At 42.5% G+C, this 19,936-nt stretch overlaps 1 protein-coding gene across 5 annotated transcripts in view; it reads left to right on the top strand.

The window, feature by feature from the left end:
* KMT5B (lysine methyltransferase 5B) overlaps positions 1-19,936 on the top strand; it is a 53,385-nt gene that overhangs the window by 2,766 nt on the left and 30,683 nt on the right. For all 5 annotated transcript variants that reach the window (XM_070564334.1, XM_070564333.1, XM_070564335.1 and 2 more), the window contains exon 2: positions 15,272-15,507. In XM_070564334.1, coding sequence (XP_070420435.1) covers positions 15,348-15,507 — 160 coding nt within the window. In that variant the 5' untranslated portion in view covers positions 15,272-15,347. The remainder of the gene's footprint in view (positions 1-15,271; positions 15,508-19,936) is intronic.

Genomic DNA, 19,936 nt, shown 5'->3' with positions numbered 1-19,936 from the left:
AGTAATTCCCAGGTGCTCTCTTGCCTGTATTTTCATCTGTCTTCTTGTGCACACTGAACTGCTTATGTTTTGAACTCTCTCTACTTGAACCAAATACCAACGGGCAGTACTGGGGGGAGGTGTGGTGGGGGGTATAGCAGGATATGCGTGTGAAGGAAGTGGTAGCAGGTTGTTTGCTTGTCTTTGAGCATAAAGTTTTGTAGGTGGGGGATGTTGGTTTGTAAATTTTCCCTTGGGTCATATAAATCTGGGATTGAATCTGATTTTTCTTTGAGTATCAATTTGTGGGTTTATAGGACATGAGTATGTGATCTGGTTGTGTTGCAAAGACATTTGTGTGCATAGCATCCGAACAGCTCCCTGCCCACAGGAGTGCCCTTCCCATGGCTCATGAGAGCAAATCCCTTCCGATACATCAGGTTGATGCCAGTAGTTTGTATTCCCACCCACCATATATGAGCTTTACTTTCTCTCCAGTCACCAAGTTCCTTCTCCTCCGTGGGCCAGAGTTACAAGACCGTGTCAGCTCCAGAACACTCTAATTATTGAGTCTTCCACACAGCGTTAAAGACAAGGACCATGTATCTTTGCTCCACTGTGACACACTTGGTCACACAGATTTACTAAGTAAATGTGAGGAGAGAGCAGGGTAGTTGTATCCGAGATACAGCTCTATGCAATCGAAATAAGGTTTTGTATAAAATATAACTTATTTTTTCAGCGTGATTTTTATTTACTTTTGAGGGGGAAAAAACTTATTTTACTGACGTGTTTGGTTTAGGAAACAGTTTTAATTGCTACAAGAAGCACAAGCCCAAATTATTACAGGATAAAACTTAAAACCAACCAGTGCACTTCCAATCGCAAGCCTTAGGGGCTCTAAGTGTTAGAACACAGTGATTTGAAAAGTAATTTCTGTCTTGGATAGACTGCCAGCTTTAAAATCTTAAGGCATATACTTCCTGTCTCAGGCTCTTAAGTTTGAAATGTGAATTAAACCCTGCAGTTTTAATGGCTGCATTCCACCGAGCAAGCTGTCCAAGGAGGGGTTCTAGCAGACAGGCAGGGAGCACCCTAGGGCTGTGACCAAAGGAGTTTTAACCGGGGGAAGATTAACAGCTTTCTTTAAATTCTTTCTACAAACTCTACACTCCTCCTCCCCGCTCCAAAAAAACTACAGTTCTGTTTTTACTTTAGTTCTTGTTGTCGCCCCTTCTCTGCCCCGTTATTCGGTCTTTCCTGGAAGATGAGGGGTGTGGGCTGAGAGGGAGGGTCATGCCTGGTCACTCTCTAGCCCTGTATTTCTCTGTGAATGTGATCCGACTTTCTCTTTGTCCTAGTCAAATTAAAGAAAGCACTTTCACTTACAAAAATATCTTATTTTATTCAACAGACACGTTCCCAAATTTTAGTCATGCACATCTTATTTTAAATACATTACAGAATTTTACTATTTTAAAGGCGTGCTATAGAGCAAATCCATCTGTACAGGAAAAACTCATCACCTTATTTTTGTAAATCCACATTAATGTCCAACATTAGCTTTTTAAAAAAATTTCTTTTGATCCTCATATTGCTTGGAGGCAGTGAGTTAGACAGGGTATATCGTCTTTATATAGTTGGTGATGGAACCAGGAACCATTTGCGTTAACTCTTAAAATAGTCTCACAAAAGGGAGAAAAAAGTCACTGATCCATGGTCATTCATGCACTAAATTATCTTTTGCATCACAATTTTCCTTCCATCGTGCTAAAGGCTTCCTAGGACCACCAGACCAGTTTGGGCGCTCACTGCCTCGGGCTCCTGCGTCTGCCAGCCAGGTTTGGGGCTGGCTGGTGCCTGTGCAGGACAAAACTCAAACGCCACGCAGTCTTCTAGGGTTCCGTGTGATGATGATGACCATCTGTACATGTCATTCTGGGGCTGGTTGAAGGACCAGTGGGGTAGGAGTCAGCGCTGCTCTGTCATTATCTGTGTAAGACATTGACAGGGCCAAGCCTCAGCTTCTTCGTCTGTAAAATAACTAAGCATTAGCCTCTGAGACCGCTGTAATCCTAAGTTATACTTCATCTTTTACACTTAATTGCCATCCTATGTTCTCACTTCTGAGAGCTATTTTAATCATACTTCGACATCTCTCTAATAGGTTTGCATAATTCATTTGTATATTCCCTGTGGTTTTTCCTCTCTTTTTGGCATGTTAATAAATTGATGGTATAGCTTACAATCACTTGGGTTTTAGAATTGAGAGACTAGGGTGTATCAGTGGTCTCAAAAGCATGATTCTTAATGTCTATATGGCTCCTTGTCAATTGCATCTCTGCAAGTTGTGTTCTTTTCTGTATTCTAGTAGTACACTGAAGAGAAAAATAACTAGCCCAGGGTGTTCCCTAGTGCTAAGCCTCTTTATTTACGGGTGATGCACATGTGCCTCAAGTATTGCAGTAAACCACCGACTGCAGTGTAAACACAAGGGTTTTAGACCCAGCCTCACCACCTAATAGCAGTTTGACTTCAGAAAAGCAACTTTGTTTCTGAGCTTTAGCCATCTCATTTGTAGTGATGAGATCTTTCTCACCTGCCTGTGGGGTTGCCAAGCTGGTGAACCCCTCCGTCGTGTATTAGGGTGAAGCCAACCTATATTGCAGTTCGCACCATCTTTATAGGAACGCCCAGTCCGCAGATTTCTAATGGCACTGGTCTTAGGCGGAAGGCCGCTTCAGTGAAGGGTCATTCTGCTTCCTATTCTGCACCCTTCTGCCCTGTTTTTTGGATGCTGAGTTTTCACAGGCTTCCCCATTCACCTAGTAGCCCTGCCCCATTTTCCTGAAAGCTGAAGCTCTCGTGCGCCCTCTAGTGCTCCCTGGACACAACCAGGATTCCAGCACCATGAACAGTGCCCAGTGGCTCCCAGTGGGTTCTTGGTAAATGTTGGATTCAGTGGATTCTAGGTCTGCAGAGTGATTCGTTTTGTCTCTCTGATTTGTATAACAAGGTTGAAGTGTCTCATACAGTTTAATGAGCTCTGAGGAGTGTTTGGATTTTTAAGGAAATGGTTTTTGTTTCAGGTGTGGAGAAATAGACATTTTTATCAAGAAAACGAACCTACTTTTAGGAAAAGAAGGCTCCCCTGACTGAGGAGTAAAGGAGGGCCTGATCCTTCAGCCAGTGAGCCAGTGGAATGTGGGGCTGGAGAGCCCACAGGGAAACCTCTCCCCCCCCACTTAAAAGAGAAGCGGAAACAGACCTCAGTATCTGGGAGGGTTTAGACAAAGCCAGTTGCCTCAGAAAATATTTGTTTGGTGGCTGTAGATAGATACAAGGAGTGTTTTTGATCCTCCCCCTGAAAAGGGTATGTTTCTATATTTATCCTTTTGATGTATTTTCCCTGATCATCCAATCTACAGTCTATTCCTACATTATTCTCTCTTCTGACATCCTATTTGTTTCCTTTATAGCTCTCACCAGAATTATAGTTTCAGACTTATTGGATTGTGTCTCTTCCCACGCTATACTCTGAGCTCCGTGAAATCAGGAACCATGCCTATTTTGTTCTAGGGTCTTATTCTTCAAATATGGGACAAAGTATGCTTAAAAATTTGAGTCAGGATTGTATTGCTTTCTTGTTTGTTGTCAAGAATGTACAGCCTCTCTCAGCCCAGCCTTGGCTTAAGTGTTTTCTAATTCTCAAGGCTTGCTCTCATTTGTAAAACGAGGATGATAGTAGTATTGTATATGTTATTGTATATACTTAATATTTTTATGATATAATTTGATTCTTTATATGTTAATGAGTATATTGAACATATTGTATATGTTAAATGACTGTGATGGAAGAAAATGAGGTGATGCACGTGAAGTTATAAGCCCAGCTCTTGGATCACAGCAGAGCAGTAGTGTGAAATGCTGCCCAGAAAGTGAGAGCTAAGAGGGGTCTGTGTTGTGCTGAGGACTGCCAAGTCAGCCCTGCGTCCTTCGGTTCTTCGCTCGCGTCATGAGCAGACTTCTTTTAGCTGTGTGTTGGACACTGTGCTAAGCACTGAACAGCACATGTCCCCAAACGCTCTTAGTGGGGATGCTGCTTTGCAAGATCTCTCTCTCTCTTGCAGGGCCAGTGTGTGTCTGCTGCTCATTTTATTTCCTTCTCTCTTCCCTCTGCTTCTTTCTTTCCTCTAACTGCCCATGATAAAACTCAGAATTTTTTTTGGTCAGAAGAAGTGAATTGCTTTGGGCAGGGAATTTATCTGCCCGAGCCTATTTCTTTTAATGTAAGACTTGTTGTTCTGCAGTTCTATGATTCTTTGAATTGAGATAATGTTGAAATGCTTGGTAAACTGTAAAGTCCTTTTATTAATGTTAATCTCTTCACAGTCCCCACTTCTATCCTGACTTCTAACATGACAACTTCACCTGGGTGGTGCCCCGCCCCCACTTCAGATGTATCAAATCCAAACTTTCTCATCTTTTCTGCAAACATTCCTTCTGTAGTCCCTAACTCAGTTAATGACAATCTTGCAGTCTCCCCAACTGAAACTTTTGCCGCAGCTAGAGATTTCTGACTCAGCTATTTCCTCTCTTGTCTCTCACCACCTGTATCTAATTTGTTACCAGGTCTTGTGGAGCTTACATTTGAAACACTGGAGCTTTTCTCTTTCCCCACCCACTGCTACTGTTGCATTTAACTTTCTAACTGCTCCCTCTGCCTCCAATCGTGCTTTTCTCCCAGTGGGGTCCTTTCTGGAGTACGACTGAGCAAATTCTCCAACCTGTCATCTGTATAACCGAAAAAAAGTACCTACTTCACAGGGTGTGAGAATTAAATGATAAAATGAATATAGGAAGCACTAAATGAATGGAAGAGCTATTATTTGTTGTTTTTAAAAATGGAGTTACAGTAGGAAAAAGTAAAGTTTTACCAGATACACAACAAGCTAAATTCCACTGTAACAGAATCTGTGGTCCCTGTGCATGTTGATATGGGAGGCGTAGTTTGGCGTGGTTTTTAATTATACATTGTTGCCGGAAGGAAGTCACATGCCTTCTCTTCAGGAGCAGTAGGAAAAGCAAAGCTGATCTCAGCTCTGTGTCATAAATTAGCATCCCCCCCCCCAGTCCTTTTTTATTCTCTTGAAAATCTGTACTTTTTTCCATGGATGAGACGATGTGGGTTTTTTTTCTTGTGGGAGTTACGGTAGATGAGGCATGGAGAGGAAATGTCTACTTGACTGAAAGTTTTGCGAGTAGAGTAGTGCATCGTCGTGTCTGGCCCTCTTTGTTTCTGCCTTCGTTACTTGAAAAGAAGAAACAGTTGGAGACTTTGATTAGCAGTTTCTGCTCACTTAATCCTTGTGCCAAGCCGAAGAGGTAGGCGCTGTTTTCATGTTACTAATGAGGCTTTAGTGAGGGTAAATGACTTGCCCGTGGTCACACTGCTGGAGAGTAATGAATGGAGCCAGGGTGGGACCCAGGGGTCTTGCCTCCATCCAGAGCCACATCCTCAACCACTGTGTGCACTGCCTCCGGCAGAGTCCACCGCCTGGCAGATGCAGTCTGGGCCTTTAAGATCCAGCGCAAGAATCGCCTTTTGGAAGTTTTTCCTCATCCTCGCCTTTGCCCAGTAAGAATTGATTATTTGTTCTACTGACCTCTCAGCTTCTAACTGAGCAACTGTGGGCTGTACTTACAGACTTTTGACACAAGGTGGCGTCTGTTAATAGAAAAGTAAAATCCTGTTTGGGTCTCAGAGGAAAGTGAGAAAGGAAGCCTCCTTGCTTTTACTTACAGGCGCTACCAGGTAAGCAGATGGAGCCCATACAGAGAGGTGAGGAGGCAGGCTTTTTTGGGGCAGAATTCCCCTCAACAACCACACCTGCTAAAACTTTTATTTTAGAAATACCTCCTGAGACAGTTGGAGACACGAATCTTTCTTAGATGGAATCCTTTGTTGTGATACAGGTTAGACATGGATAAGTAAACTGTGAAGCAGTATTTTCTGTGATGAGGCAGTTAGAGAGGCATTGATACTTGCCCAGCGGTAGATCAGTGGCCGAATAAGCAAGTGTTGTAAACGTCTGGTTGTAGATTTACCAGTAGTAGATACTCTGCTGTTCAAAATGTTCTGCTAAATGAAAAATTCTAATAGTTTTCGTTTTCATTTTTATTGTAAGTTTTTATATAAATATAAAAATATTGGATCATAACACTTCTAAGGAAGGTCTTGGTTAATGGGCCTTAAGCACAGTGCGTGAGTAATTAGATGTGTAATTGAGACACCAGCTTTATCTTCCGAATCCACATAGCGCTCTCTGGAGCCGTGTGTCATACCTGCGTTTGAAGAGAGAAAATGACTTTTTAAGAGTGTACATAAAACAACTTAAAAAGTCGTTTTTAGAAAGGTGTTTAAAATCTCTGTTCCTGTGACATTGGAATTGTATGTATTTCTGGAGTCTGTTAACCGTAAAGCCTTTTGACTTTGGTTAATTGTTCGTGGTCTCTGTATTAGTTCTCTGTGGGTGCTGTAACAAATTACCACAAACTTGGCTTCCAACAACAGAAATGCCCTCACAGTGCTGGAGCCCAGAAGTTCACCGCCACTCCCCCTCAGCTGGAGTCCAGGTGTGGGCAGGGCCCTCTCCCAAGGCTCTACGCCCGAGTCTGCTCCTTGCCTCCTCCAGCTCTGGTCACTGTGGCGTTCCTCTGCTTGGCCGCATCACCCCGTCTTTGCCTGTCCTCTGTGTGTGATGGCATTTAGGGCCCACTAGGATAGTCTCTTTTACCTCAAAATCCATAATTTAATCACATCTCCAAAGACCCTTTTCCTTATAAGCTAGCATTCATGGGTTCCAGGTTACGACCTGACGTCTTTGGAGATGGTTTTCCGGCCTCCTGCGTTCTCCGGTAGAGCAGTTAGCGCAGCCAGTGCAGCACGATTGGTGGAGCTGGCTCTGCCATCGTTCTGTCCTCACAGGGGGTGGGCGGGCATTGTTAGCACATTGGTGGAAAACTGTTTGGAAGTGGGGGCCATTTCCTTACTGCTCCTAACGGGGCTTTACCACCTAAGGCTGCTTGGGAAGGCTGCTAAATTCGCTGAGCCGAAACATGTGGGCTTGACCCTATGAAAGCTAGAAGAGGAAAGCAGAAATGGTACTTGTAGTAAAATGATATTAGTAATCGATTGTTTTATGAGCATAATTCCTATTCTTTGCTCTGGAGTGTGCTGCTAGATACCACGTTAGCATTGAATTTGCATGACAGTGCCAGTCTTACAGCAACAGCTCTGCCTTAGGTAACGGCTTAATTGTGAATTCAGAAAAACGAAAGTCAGGGGCCAGCCCAGTGGCGTAGTGGTTAAGTTCGTGTGCTCTGCTTCAGTGGCCCAGGGTTCGTGGGTTCGGATCCAGGGTGCTCAGTGAGCCATGCTGTGGTGGTGTCCCACATATGAAATAGGGGGAGATTGGCACAGATGGTAGTTAGCTCAGCAACAGTCTTCCTCACCAAAAAGAGAGAAAGAAAGAAAAAAATCTCCAGGTCTTTTCTTTCATAGCACTGGCTGAACTCGGACAAGTCATCTAAATTCTCAGGTGAGATTCATTTTCCAGCAACAGTACTTATTGGAGCAAGTTTTAAGGATAAAGTGATCATGAATTCATGGTAGTTTTCTAACAAATTGGCAACTGAGCAATTGCCCTGTCAAAGTGCCTTGTAGTCTTGTGATGGAATGTTGACCACAAGTGCTTCTGATAGCTTTGCAGGGCTCTCATATTGGCCTGAGCGTATGAATTATTCCTATAGGATTCCGTGGAACTTTGGCTATGTAGTGATTGCAGGTGGATTTGGAACAGCCGTTCATACGGACTGATTTGGAGTTCTTTGCTGTGTTGTAGAGTCCTTTTGTAACTTTAGTTTTGAGGGAAAGAACTGCTGAACGCTTGGGCTTATATGTGGCAGTTGGTTTGAGACTAGAAAGGGGGATGTGGTGTGAGTCCACCTGCAGTGTGTTGGGCCTGGTGCTGGGTTCTAGTGATGTGAAAGTGTGCCTTAGCTGGTTTATGCCACAGGCGGAAGGCAGGTGTCATTAAGTGATTCATAAAGTGAGTACTGTTGTCATAAGCACCATGAAAGGAAAATGTTAAAGTATGTAGCAAGGCAGTCTGGGGGGTGGAGGACTGGGAGATGGGCGGGCCTGGCAGGCAGGTGGCAGCATCCCAAGTGCAAAGACCCTGTGGTGGGGAGATGCCTCACACGCGAGAGGGCTGTCAGCTAGGCTGTGTCCAGAGAATCAGCAGGAGCAAGGGCAGGGACAGGTGGGGCTGGGTCCTGCAGGACCTGGTAGGCATTGCTAAGGTAAGGTCTGTTATTGGTAGTTCGTAACAATCTCAGAATACTTGTGTTGTTGCTATATTGCATGTAATTTTCACATGCGAGATAGGCCAGACATGTGAGGCCCTAGAAGGGGAAATTGGTTTTTCACTCTTCTTCTGGGACGTTGTTGGAAGTGATACCAGCCTCATAGTCTCGCTCCTGGTCCGTGTGGGTTCTTTTGTCTGTTGGGGTGTGAGTGTTTGTTTTTGATTTCCTCTTTGGACAGTGCTTTCTCTCATTTCCATGCTTTTTATTTGTGCTTCTCTTCCTTGTGCTTGTTTTAAACATCAAGCTCCTGAGAGTCTGGGATTGTGACGCTTGAGCATCAGAAAATCCAGGAGCGAAGGCGTCGAAAACTTGAAGTATTTCAGTGACAGATCGCCCTAGAAGTTTGATTTTTGAATTGCTGTATTTAAGATTTTAAAAATTGGCTTTAACTTACATACTTGTGAATGATGCAGAAGGATTTTTGTGAAGTCTGCTTTATTTTCCTTTTTATGTATATCTTTAAATTTTTTGTTATAAGAGTAATATGTGCCCATTTTGAAAAGTTGAACCTTTTGAAGAATATATCATGTAACAGGTAAAAATTGCTTGTAATCATTCTCCAGAGATAATACCATTAACCATTTGGTGTACTGGATTGTTTTCTTAGCAAATTGTAGCTGAATCACTTGAAACATGTTTGCTCTGCTTTTTGTCAATAAAGATTTCCAAAAGTCCTCTAGCAAGCTGGAGCCTGCTTTTTAAAAACGTGTTACCTCTTCCTTTTCAACCACTTAGGGATTTTTTCCTTGCCACTGGATAATTTCTTTAAGATAAACTATGGACAAGTTCACCGTGTACACTGGCTAGAGCTCTTGGTGCTGTTGTGGGAATTATGTTAACATTCTTGATAATCTTTCCGAATCCATGTTTTCATTTTTCTGACAGATTTTTGAAAATCCTGATTTGCATTTAGGACATTCAACACAAAACTCCTGTCTAACGTTTTATGTAAGAAAGAGTTGGAACCAGAGTTCTCAAATTGTGCACGAGCGGTTAACTCAGAAGTCGCTGAATAGCTGATAATCCCCTTCGTGTGCATCAAGGGGCAGTGGAAGGATAGGAGGGCCGGGCAGTGCCGCGAACAGAGAGGGTGCTTTCCATGAGCCAAGCGCAGTTTTTGTGCATCAGCTCTGTGCTTGCTTTTGAAACTTTTTCAAATATCAGGGGTTGTTTGTTTCTAATTGTAAATAATAAGTTCACTGTAAACATTTTGGAAAAATTTTTAATGTTAACCCCATTCCCCCAAGGATAGCCATTGCTGTTAGTGATCTGGAGTGCATGGTGGGGCGTGTGTGCGCTTTTTACCTTAGTGGTATTGTAATATGATTAGACGTTTCTTCTTTGAATACTTTGCTCTTTAAATGCAACTCTCATTTTAGCAGTTTGCAAGTATATTTTGTCTTATCCTACGTTGCTGCCCTTTGATTTGTATTTGGTACTAGAATCTGAAGTGCGTGCTTCCTTTCCTGCCTGTTGGTCCAGTGAAAGCACGTGAAGTGTGAGTCTTCCTTTCCTGTTGACTTCAGTGTCAGGTAAACCTCTCAGGAATGGTGCTGCCTGTCCTGGAGCATCGTCGCAACTGCGTTTCCTTAGAGCCTGGTTGCATCATTTTTGTGAGAGGGAGCAGAACCGTGCACAGTACCCTCAGGAATTCACTCCATTACCACACTTGATCGATCTTTATCACTCCAGTCCAGAGAATTAACTAATCCTTTAGTTTAAAAACATTTTTTTAAACAATGATCCTTATAAACTCTCTCAAGGCGTACTGCTTTCAAATTAACTGTCCTGTTCCCATCCTCGCCCCCCCTCTGAATTTAATTTACATATGTTTCTTCTGGTAAATGAAATTTCTACTCTTTTTCTCTTACTTGAAACAATTGATATAATTGTTATAAATAATGTAATCATGCGCTCCGCTTTGGCTGCCCGGGGTTTCGCCAGGTTGGATCCTGTGCATGGACATGGCACCGCTCATCAAGCCATGCTGAGGCGGCATCCCACATGGCACAACCAGGGGGACCCACAACTAGAATCCATAACTATGTACTGGGGGGCTTTTGGAGGAAGAATTAAAAAAAAAAAAAAAGTTTGGCAACAGTTGTTAGCTCAGGTGCCAATCTTTAAAAAAGAGAGAGAGATTTGCCTTGTGAGCCTTGTCGTCTCTGCCCGGGTGGGTCCTCCCTTCGTGGGCCCTGGCCCCTAGTTGGCTCCTGCTGCTCCTCCTTGCTCACTAGTTGCTCCTTGCAGTATCCTTTGCTGCTCTGTTAGGGTGTCCGCCCCCTCTGTCTTTAGACTTCTTTTATCTGTACTCACTCCCTAGGTGAAGTCCTCTTGTCCCATGGCTTGAATACCATTAGTACTCAGACCCCAAGTTTATATAGCCTGCCTGGACCTGTTCTCCAGGCCCTTGTATCCTGCTGCCTCTCAGCATCTCCGCTTGGTCTCTAGTGGGCATCAGACATGACCAAACCGAACTCCCCCTGACCCCGACGAGCCCCGCCAAACCGGGTCTTCTGTAGCCTTTGTCCCCCCCGCAAGTACTCATTCCAGCTCCACTTTGGAGACATACTTGAGTTCTCTTTCTTTCCCACAGTCTGTTAGCAGATCCTGTCTATCAGCACAACCGTCAGAAAAGAGCCTGAAACTAACCACTCCTCGCCACCTCTGCCACTGCCAGCCGCTGGTGTCTCTTCTCTGGTTTATTGCAGTCGTCTCTTAATGGGCACTTTCTCTCTTGGCCCCCCAAATTATTAGTAGCTTCATCAAAACTACTTTTTTAAAAGCAGTCGTTTGTGAGCCCCTCTCCACAGAGCAAGCCTAGCATAGGCCTTCAGAACTGTCACTTGGACTGGGGCCCTCCTCTGCTGTCCTCACTGAGTCAGTGCCCCCATGTCAGCAGTGGCTTTGAGGCTCTCTGTTACATGCTGTTGGTTCTGGCAGCTCGCTGGCCTCCCTGCTGCCCCTCGCTCCCCCTCACTCTGCTCCAGCCGCTCTGGGCTCTGTGCTGTCGCTCAGACACTCCAGCTGCTTTTCCCCTCAGCTATGTGCTTGCCCTCTGCCTGGTGCGCTCTCCCAGTGCTGTGTGCCTTTCCCCATCACGCCCTGCTCCACCCAGACACTCCCTGCCACTTGGAAATGGCATTATTTTCTCCAAGGTGCGGGCATTATTTGTTAATTTGTTATTTTCCAGGGCTTTCTTCATTAGGATATAAGCCCAAATGAGGGCAGAAACCTTGTTTTGTTCTTTGCTGCATCCTCAGTGCCTGGAACAGTGTCTGGAATATAGTAGATGTCTAATAATTTTCCTGATTTTTATATTGGGAAACCAGAACAGAGAAAGATCTGTAGCAGTTATGCCATTTAAGGAGTGGTCAGTACTCCTTTTTTGAAGGTTTTTTTTTGGCCAGTTTTGGGATAAATTTGAGTTAATTTTTACTTCTAAATATAGTCAGTGGCCAGTTAACTCAGACACTATCAACCAAGCCAAGACCATGTGGTATTTCCATGTAATCCAGCTGTGTTCCAAGCCAGAGACTGCACCCGTGTTTATGTTGGGGGACCTTTGTGGGAGCCGGGAAGGCTTTAGGCTTTGCTGGCCACCCAGTGTCTGCAGCCCTGTGTCTCCACAGGCGCCCGCAACGTCGGCTCCTGTTGGCTTTGAAAATTCCGTCTCCACCTTTCATATGTAAGTATTCTTCTGGCTTGTAGTCTTATCGGAAAGATCGAGGCAACGGAACGGATTCCACTCTCGTGAGGGCAGAACGAACGATGACCTGATGATTAGAGTATATATTCATTTTGAGCTAAAAATTTATAAGAAGCCCCCAAATTTCTGATAGCTTTACTAAAACTACTTTTACACAATATTCCCCTGTGAGCTTAAGTAGTGTCTTTTGCCTTAATGACAGCCGTTGTTATCTGGATGTGTGGAAAGTATCGGAGCCTCTGTGAGGATAGATCAGACGTGCGCGGTGTGTTCATACTGGTGCAGTCCAGCCGCGTCTGTGAGGGACAGAGTGCCCGTTGCACTGGCGCCCCCTAAGGTGAAGCAAAATCGTATCAGTTGACCGCGATGTGAGTGAGGCCCGGGTTGTGCGTTTGCTCCGCCTTGGGTCATTCACGCACATGTAGTTGTAATTATGTATACGTTAGAGTGGATCTCAGTCTGAGTTCCATAAACTGCGCTGAAATGTGCTGCTGAAATGATTTATTGGTGAGCTTTTTGTAATTCTTAGGAAAAAAATTAGATTGATAGGTATAATTTCCTCAAATTAAAATTTTTTATGCCATCATTTTTCTTAAAGTGTTGGCATCTGTTCTTTGCGCTAACGGTGGTCAGGTGACTGGATGAGTAACTTGGAACAGAGGTTCTCACACTGGAGCTGGCGGCAGAATCACCTGGAGGGTTCACTGAAACCCGGGTGGGCTCTCATCCCACCTTCTCTGCTGTTTCTCCCTGAGTGGGCGTCTCGGTTAGCACTTAAGGATTCTCTGTGGGGAGATGACTTGCTGTTTCTTTTGTCTCTTAATTCTGTCTCAGGCTATGTTGCTCTTTTCTGTTCTGGATAGTTACATTTCATGTCTTGTTGAGGAATATTAGGGCTCTGAATAATCTTAAAAACACATTCTTGAGTCATTATCCCTAAGTTGTGTGTCACATGTGTGCATTCTTGAGATGGGTTTCCTAAAGGACCAAAGGCGCTTTACCTTGTCCTTCTCGTCCTTGCTCTGTAGAGCTGCAGAACTAGGGGATGGTCCCGAAAGCACAGTGGTGGGGCAGGGGTGCTGGCGGTGGTGGCAGTGACTCCTGTGGGACCTGTGCCTGCGCAGCAGCTTCTCTCGCTGCCTTTAACAGCACGCGCACCTTGAGAAAGAAGAGGATTTGAAGAGGGCAGGTTGTCACTTTAATTTACAGTGTAAAAAATACAGAAGTACAGTTTCTGTTAGGTGGTTTAAACCACAACCTCATTTATTTATTCTTTAATCACTTGAGTGCCTCTGATCTACTGTGTGCTGTGCTAGAGAAAAGAAAAATAAATTCTTGACCCCAGGAACTCTCAGTCAGTTAAGGAGGCAGACACCATTGCTGTGTAGCAACATGGGGCTTTTGCTTTAGTTTCGTAGCAGTGTCTGCCTGGATTTGGCGTGAGGGGCAAGGAAGGCTTCCTGGAACGTGAAGGGGTTAGCCAGCCAGCCAGCCAGGTCGTCTGTTCCAGGCCCGGAGAAAGTGAGAATGTCATGGGGCATTGCCTTTTTTGCAAGCTTCCCTTGCCTTTATGCTTCAGGAGTATACTGCTCTTGAGTTCTGTGCCTTTTCTTCTAAGTGTAAATGTAGGATATTTGATCATCTATAGCAGGTCTTATATTTAATTTGTTAAAATGTAATAATTGAAAAATCTTTAGCTTATAACTGATGTACCAATAGTTTTACTCACCCTTTCCTATTATTTAAGCAGCGGTATTATTCTGGGTTTAGTGAAACCTATAAGAATCAAAAGATAAGCACAATTAAAGTGAAATACTTATTGAATTTAAATAGTGAAAGAACGAGGAGAAAAATACATGTTAGAGAACAATTGTAAAAGTATCCTTAATATGGACCAGGTATTTTTTACCTCTTTACCTAATCACTCACACACACATTTTATCCCACTCTGAATTCACACAAGATTCTTGTGACATGAAAGAGATCTGAGGTCAAGTAAAAGTTAGTGTTTTGCGTTTGTGTTGTGTATCATTCAAGGCATGTCCAGGTATACATTTCTGGGAGTACTTCAATATAATTTATCATTTATACTTTTCTGTGTGTTTGTAAACAATAAGGGAAGTTGCCCTCTGGTGTGGTGAGGGAGCCTTGGGCAGCAGTGCTGGGCTCTGTGCCTGATCCTGCCACAGGCCGGTTGTGTGGCATTGGCGTGTTACCTCAGTCTGTCTGGCCTCAGTGCCATCTACAGATTGAAGGCGTCGTACTAGGATCTTAAGGTCCTGTTAGTTCTAAAGTTCTTTTTTTTTTTTTCTTTTTTGCTTTCTTGTCTTAGAGCCTTTTTAGTTTGATTTACACTAAAGCCTAATTCTGTAATGAGGTGATATCATGGACATCCTTTTTCTCGTTCCGTTACCAACAGGCATAATGTATTACACGCTCGCTTCCAAAGGTCCTGGTGAATCCAAGCAACTCGCACTGTCCCAATTATTCAGTTCCCAAGTTCAGCTGGTAAGAATTCAGATAGTGAGGGATACCTCTGTATTAACAAATGACGTCTCAAGCTTTGTGGCCATTGTAAAGGAGTGCTAAGGCTGGCATTTCGTGATGGGTAATGCTTTGATATTTGAATATTGGTCCCTTATATGCCTTGAATGTTGACTTCAAACTAACAACAACACAAAGACGTAACAGAGCTGTTGTGGACACAGCGTAACTTAGATGCCTCTTAAGCTTTCCGCAGAATGGAAGACAGAACTTCCTTGCAGTTTTCTCACCAAGTTGGTGGAATGTTACCAAAACATGCGGTTTGAGCAGATTGTTAGAGTAGACCTGGGTATCAGCGTAATAAGGAGCAAAGAGGCTGCTTATCGGTGACTGAAAGGCAACTATTTATTGAGCACTTAGTATTTACCGCCCCTGTCTGAAGCACAAGCAATGAGCTTGATGGAGTGAGTGCTTCCTCAGAGTCGGGGGCATTGTAGACCTCAGCATGACGCTGCATGGCTGGGGAGCCAGGTCGTCTTTAAAAAGTGGAAACATGAATTACTAAGTTACTTTTAATATTTTGTATCTTTCTCAAGGGTCTGTGTAGCATGGCCTTTTATGTATTTACCTCCCCGTTTTGTTTTGTTTTCCATATTTTGTTTCTGTTAGGAGAGAACATTGAAATTATTCTCTAAGCTATTTGAAGAGAGTGACTAAATGCACCTGGGTCAGGCTGTCTGTGGGTATGAAGTGGTTGGGAGAAGCCAAGAACATGGTGGTGAATGGCAGGAGAAATGGAGGCAAGTTGTCTAATGACCATCAGCAGACTCAACCCAAAGTACAGCACACGGGAAAGGACACGGTGAAGGCTGGCAGAACCGCGGGCGAGCGGAGGTCGAGCAGATGTATGTACACACTTATCTAACCTGTCGCTCTTTTGATTGTCACAGGGGCGGAAATTCTTTCCAGTTCTTAACGTGTATTCTGTTCTCTGTTGTTTCCCACACGCTTGTTTATGTTCTCACAGTTCACAGTATAGTATTTTTATTCTTTCAAAGTGATATCAATTTTATTCTCATCAAACATTGTGTACAACTCAAGTTTAATGCTTAATAGCCTTAATCATTTTTTATATCCGTAACTTTATATTTTGTAGCATTTATACCTGAATGGTTAATTTGTTCTACAAAAATATTAAAGTACTGCTACTGAATTCTGAGTTCAAACTATTTTTTATATTTGATGTAAGTATAATTATCTATTTCTTTGAAAACTTACAGAGTAATATGAATAATAAAGGCAACTCTGATTCACATGATAAGTGAAATTTAGAGGATCTTCACAAATTGTCAGCATTTCTTCTCTTTATATAGAGTGAGCAGTGGATTATGCCCACAGTGAAGCACTGTTGATAACGAGTTACTTTTTTACCTCTCTACCTCTTGATGCGAATGAGGCTGCTTGTTGAGCGTTAGAGAAACTGTAGATTTGATAGATGTTTTATAGTTCTTTAAGAGTAGTAAAATGCCCCGGGTAAGTGTAAACCAGAGTAGGCAGCTGTATGAAGATCGTCCAGAAGGGCATGCCACGTTAAGGACACTTTCTCTATTTCTTTTTTCCCTAAGGTTAAGCTAGCCAGTACTGAATAGCCGTAGTTTGTGTTGGAACCGGCCTACTCCCAGTAGATTTGGATTAACCTGGGGTTTGCTCCAGTTTGAGATAGGTTGTGCCAGTTCTGATTCATTTGCTTTTTACTTCTTAGGGATTATGCTATTCATTGGGCCCAGATTGCCCTTAACCTTTCCACATCAGATCAGGTCACTGTTTCTATAAAAAACCAGACAGAAATCCCTGCTTGGAAGAGGAATAGGGAGAGAGCCCAGGACTGAATGGATTCTCCTCTGCATGGACACCTCCTTACCCCTTAGCATGTGGTGGGAAATTGAGAAATGTAGTGACTGTGGCAGTGGCATTGGCTCTGGTCAGTCAAATAAGCATCTCTTAAGCTTATTCTTTTTTTTTAACAAATTGCTCTTGGTCTCCTTTTGTCCTCATAATGCAAAAAGATCTTAATTAGTTTAATTACTGGAGGTACATAAGAATTTAGAAAACGACTGATATGTGGGCTACACTTTGCCAAGTATAGACACGTTTCGAGGGATAGATTGGAAAAATCCAGAAAATGTGAAGCTGGACAGCATCACATTGAATGTTATTGGGCAAGAATGGTGCAAAAAGAGAGCCAGCGATGCAGAGAAACAAAGCAGTGCTCCATGTTAGATAAACTGCAGCGACTTCACCTGACGTGAGAGGCGCAAAATACACAAAGCAAAACTGACAAAATGGACGGAGAAACGGACAACTCAGCAGTAATCGGAGACTTCACTACCCCACTTTCAATCGTGGTTAGAACAACTAGGCAGAAGACCAACCAAGAAAGAAGACTTGGACAGTACTCGAAACCAGCTCTTCCTGACAACCACAATAGCAGAATACACATTCCTTCCAAGTGCCCGTGGGATGTTCTTCAGGATAGGCCATAAAGTAGACCATACAACTAGCCTCAGTACATTTAAAAGGATTGAAACTATGCAGTGTATGTTCTCTGACCACAATGGAGTAAAGTTAGAAATGAATAACAGAAATTTGGGAAATTCACAAATATGTGAAAGTTAACACACTCCTAAGTAACCCATGGGATAAAGAAGAAATCAAAAGTGAAATGAGAAATTACTTGACATGATTGAAAATGAGCATACAGCATACCAAAACTTATGGGATGCAGCTAAAGCAATGCCTAGAGGAAAATTTATAGTTGTGAACACCTATATTTTAAAAAAAGAAAACACTCTATCAATAACCTACCTTTTCACCTTAAAATACCAGAAAAAGAAGAGCAAACAAAACCCCAGAGCAAGCAGAAAGAAGGAAATAATAGAGTGGAAATTAACAAAATAATAGAAAGAAAACAGAGAAAATCAACAAAGCTAGACGTTCATTCTTTGAGAAGATCAACAAAATTGACAAATCTTTAAGCAAGACTGACTAAGAAAAGGAGAAGACTCAAGAAGCAAGAATGAAAGGGGACCTTACAGAAATAAAAAGGATTATAACAATACTATGAATAACTGTGCGCCAATAAATTAGATAGCTTAGATTAAATGAACAAATTCCTAGAAAGTAAGAAACTGCCACAATTGATTCAAGAAGAAATACAAAATCTGAATAAACCTATAGCGAGTAAAGAAATGGAATCAGTAGTTTAAAAGAAAGTACTACTGGGGCCGGCCTGGTGGCACAGCAGTTAAATTTGCACGTTCCACTTTGGCAGCCTGGGGTCGCCAGTTCAGATCCCAGGTGTGGACATGGCACCGCTTGGCATGCCATGCTATTGTAGGTGTCCCGTATATAAAGTAGAGGAAGATGGGCACGGATGTTAGCTCAGGGCCAGTCTTCCTCAGCAAAAAGAGGAGGATTGGCAGCAGATGTTAGCTCAGGGCTGATCTTCCTCAAAAAAAAAAAAAAAAAATACTACCCACAAAGAAAATTTTAGCCCCAGATGGCGTCTTTGGCAAGTAATGGCAAATGTTTAAAGAAGAATTAAGACCAGTTGTCCACAGGCTGTTCCAAAAAATAGAAGGGAAGGGAACACTTCCTGGTTCTTCGATGGAGCCAGCGTTATACTGCTACTGAAACCAGACATCACAAGAAAAGACTACAGACCAATATCTCCAATAAATATGGATGTAAGAGTCATCAACAAAATACAAGCAAACCAAATCCATAAACAGATGAAAGGGATCCTACAGCATGACCAGGTGGGATTTATTCCAGGAGTACATCTGAAAGTCAATTAATGTAATACATCATATCAATAGAATGAAAGACGAAAACCATGCAATCATCCTGATGCAGAAGAGGCATTTGACAACACCTGTTCAGGATAAACACACTCAAACTAGGAATAGAAGGGAATACTCAACGTGATAAAGGACATCTATGAAAAACCCACCACTAACATCCTGTTTAATCGTGGAAGACTATAGGTGGTCCCCAAATTAACAATGGTTCAACTTACAATTTTTGAACTTTACGATACTGTGAAAGTAATATGCATTCAGCAGAAACTGTACTTTGAATTTTGGTCTTTTGCTCTCGCCAGGCTGGTGATATGCAGTATGACACTCTCATGATGCTAGGCAGCAGCCTTGAGCCGCAGCCCCAGTCAACCATGTGATCGTGAGAGTAAACTACCGATACGTTTAAAACTATTCTGTACCCATACAACCATTCTGTTTTTCACTTTCAGTACAATATTCAATAAATTGCATGAGATATTCAACACTTCCTTATAAAATAGGCTTTGTGTTAAATGATTTTGCCTAACTGTAGGCTAATATAAGTGTTCTGAGCACGTTTAAGGGAGATTAGGCTAAGCTATCATGTTTGGTAGGTTACGTGTATTAAATGCATTTTTGACTTCGGATATTTTCAACTTATGATGGGTTTATCGGGACATAACCCCATTGTTAGTTGAAGAAGATCTGTAAATGGTTTTCCCCAAAGATCGGGAACAAGACAAGAATATCTGTTCTCACCACTTCTATTCAGCATTGTACTAGAGATCTAATCACAACAGTTAGACAAGAAAATGAACTAAAAGGCATTCAGATTGGAAAAGAAGAAGTAAAATAATGTATTTGCAGATGACATGGTTGCTTGTATAGAAAATCCTAAGAAATCCACTAAAAAGCTTAGAACTAATAAAGAAGTTCAGCAAGGTTGCAGGATACAGGATCAGTATACAAAAATCAATTGTATTTCTGTACGTTTGCAATGAACAAGCCAAAATGAAATTAACAATTTCATTTACAATAGCATCAAAAAGAAAAAATAGTAATAAATTTAATGATGAAAGTGTAAAACTTTGAAAACTAAAAAACATTACTGAAAGAAATTAAAGAAGACCTAAATAAATGGAAAGACGTCTGATGTTCATTGATTAGGAGACTTAATATTGTTAAGATGGCAGTACTTCCCAAATGATCCTCAGAGTGAACACAGTCTCGCTCAGAATCGCAACTGGCTGCTTTGCAGAAATTGACAAGCTGATCCTAAAACTCTTAGGGAAATTCAAGAGACCCAGAATAGCCAAAACAATCCTGAAAGAGAACAAAGTTGGGGGACTCATTCTCAGTTTCAAAACTTCCTCCAAAGCTGCAGTAATGAAGCAGTGTTATATTGGCATGTGGATAGACATATATCCATGGAATAGAATTGAGAATCCAGAAATAAGCCCTCCTTTCTGCAGTCAGTTGATATTTTTGACAAGAG

Source organism: Equus przewalskii, chromosome 11 (assembly GCF_037783145.1).
Source record: "Equus przewalskii isolate Varuska chromosome 11, EquPr2, whole genome shotgun sequence".
NCBI classification, from domain to species: Eukaryota; Metazoa; Chordata; class Mammalia; order Perissodactyla; family Equidae; genus Equus; species Equus przewalskii.
This window is presented reverse-complemented; position numbering and strand designations above follow the sequence as displayed.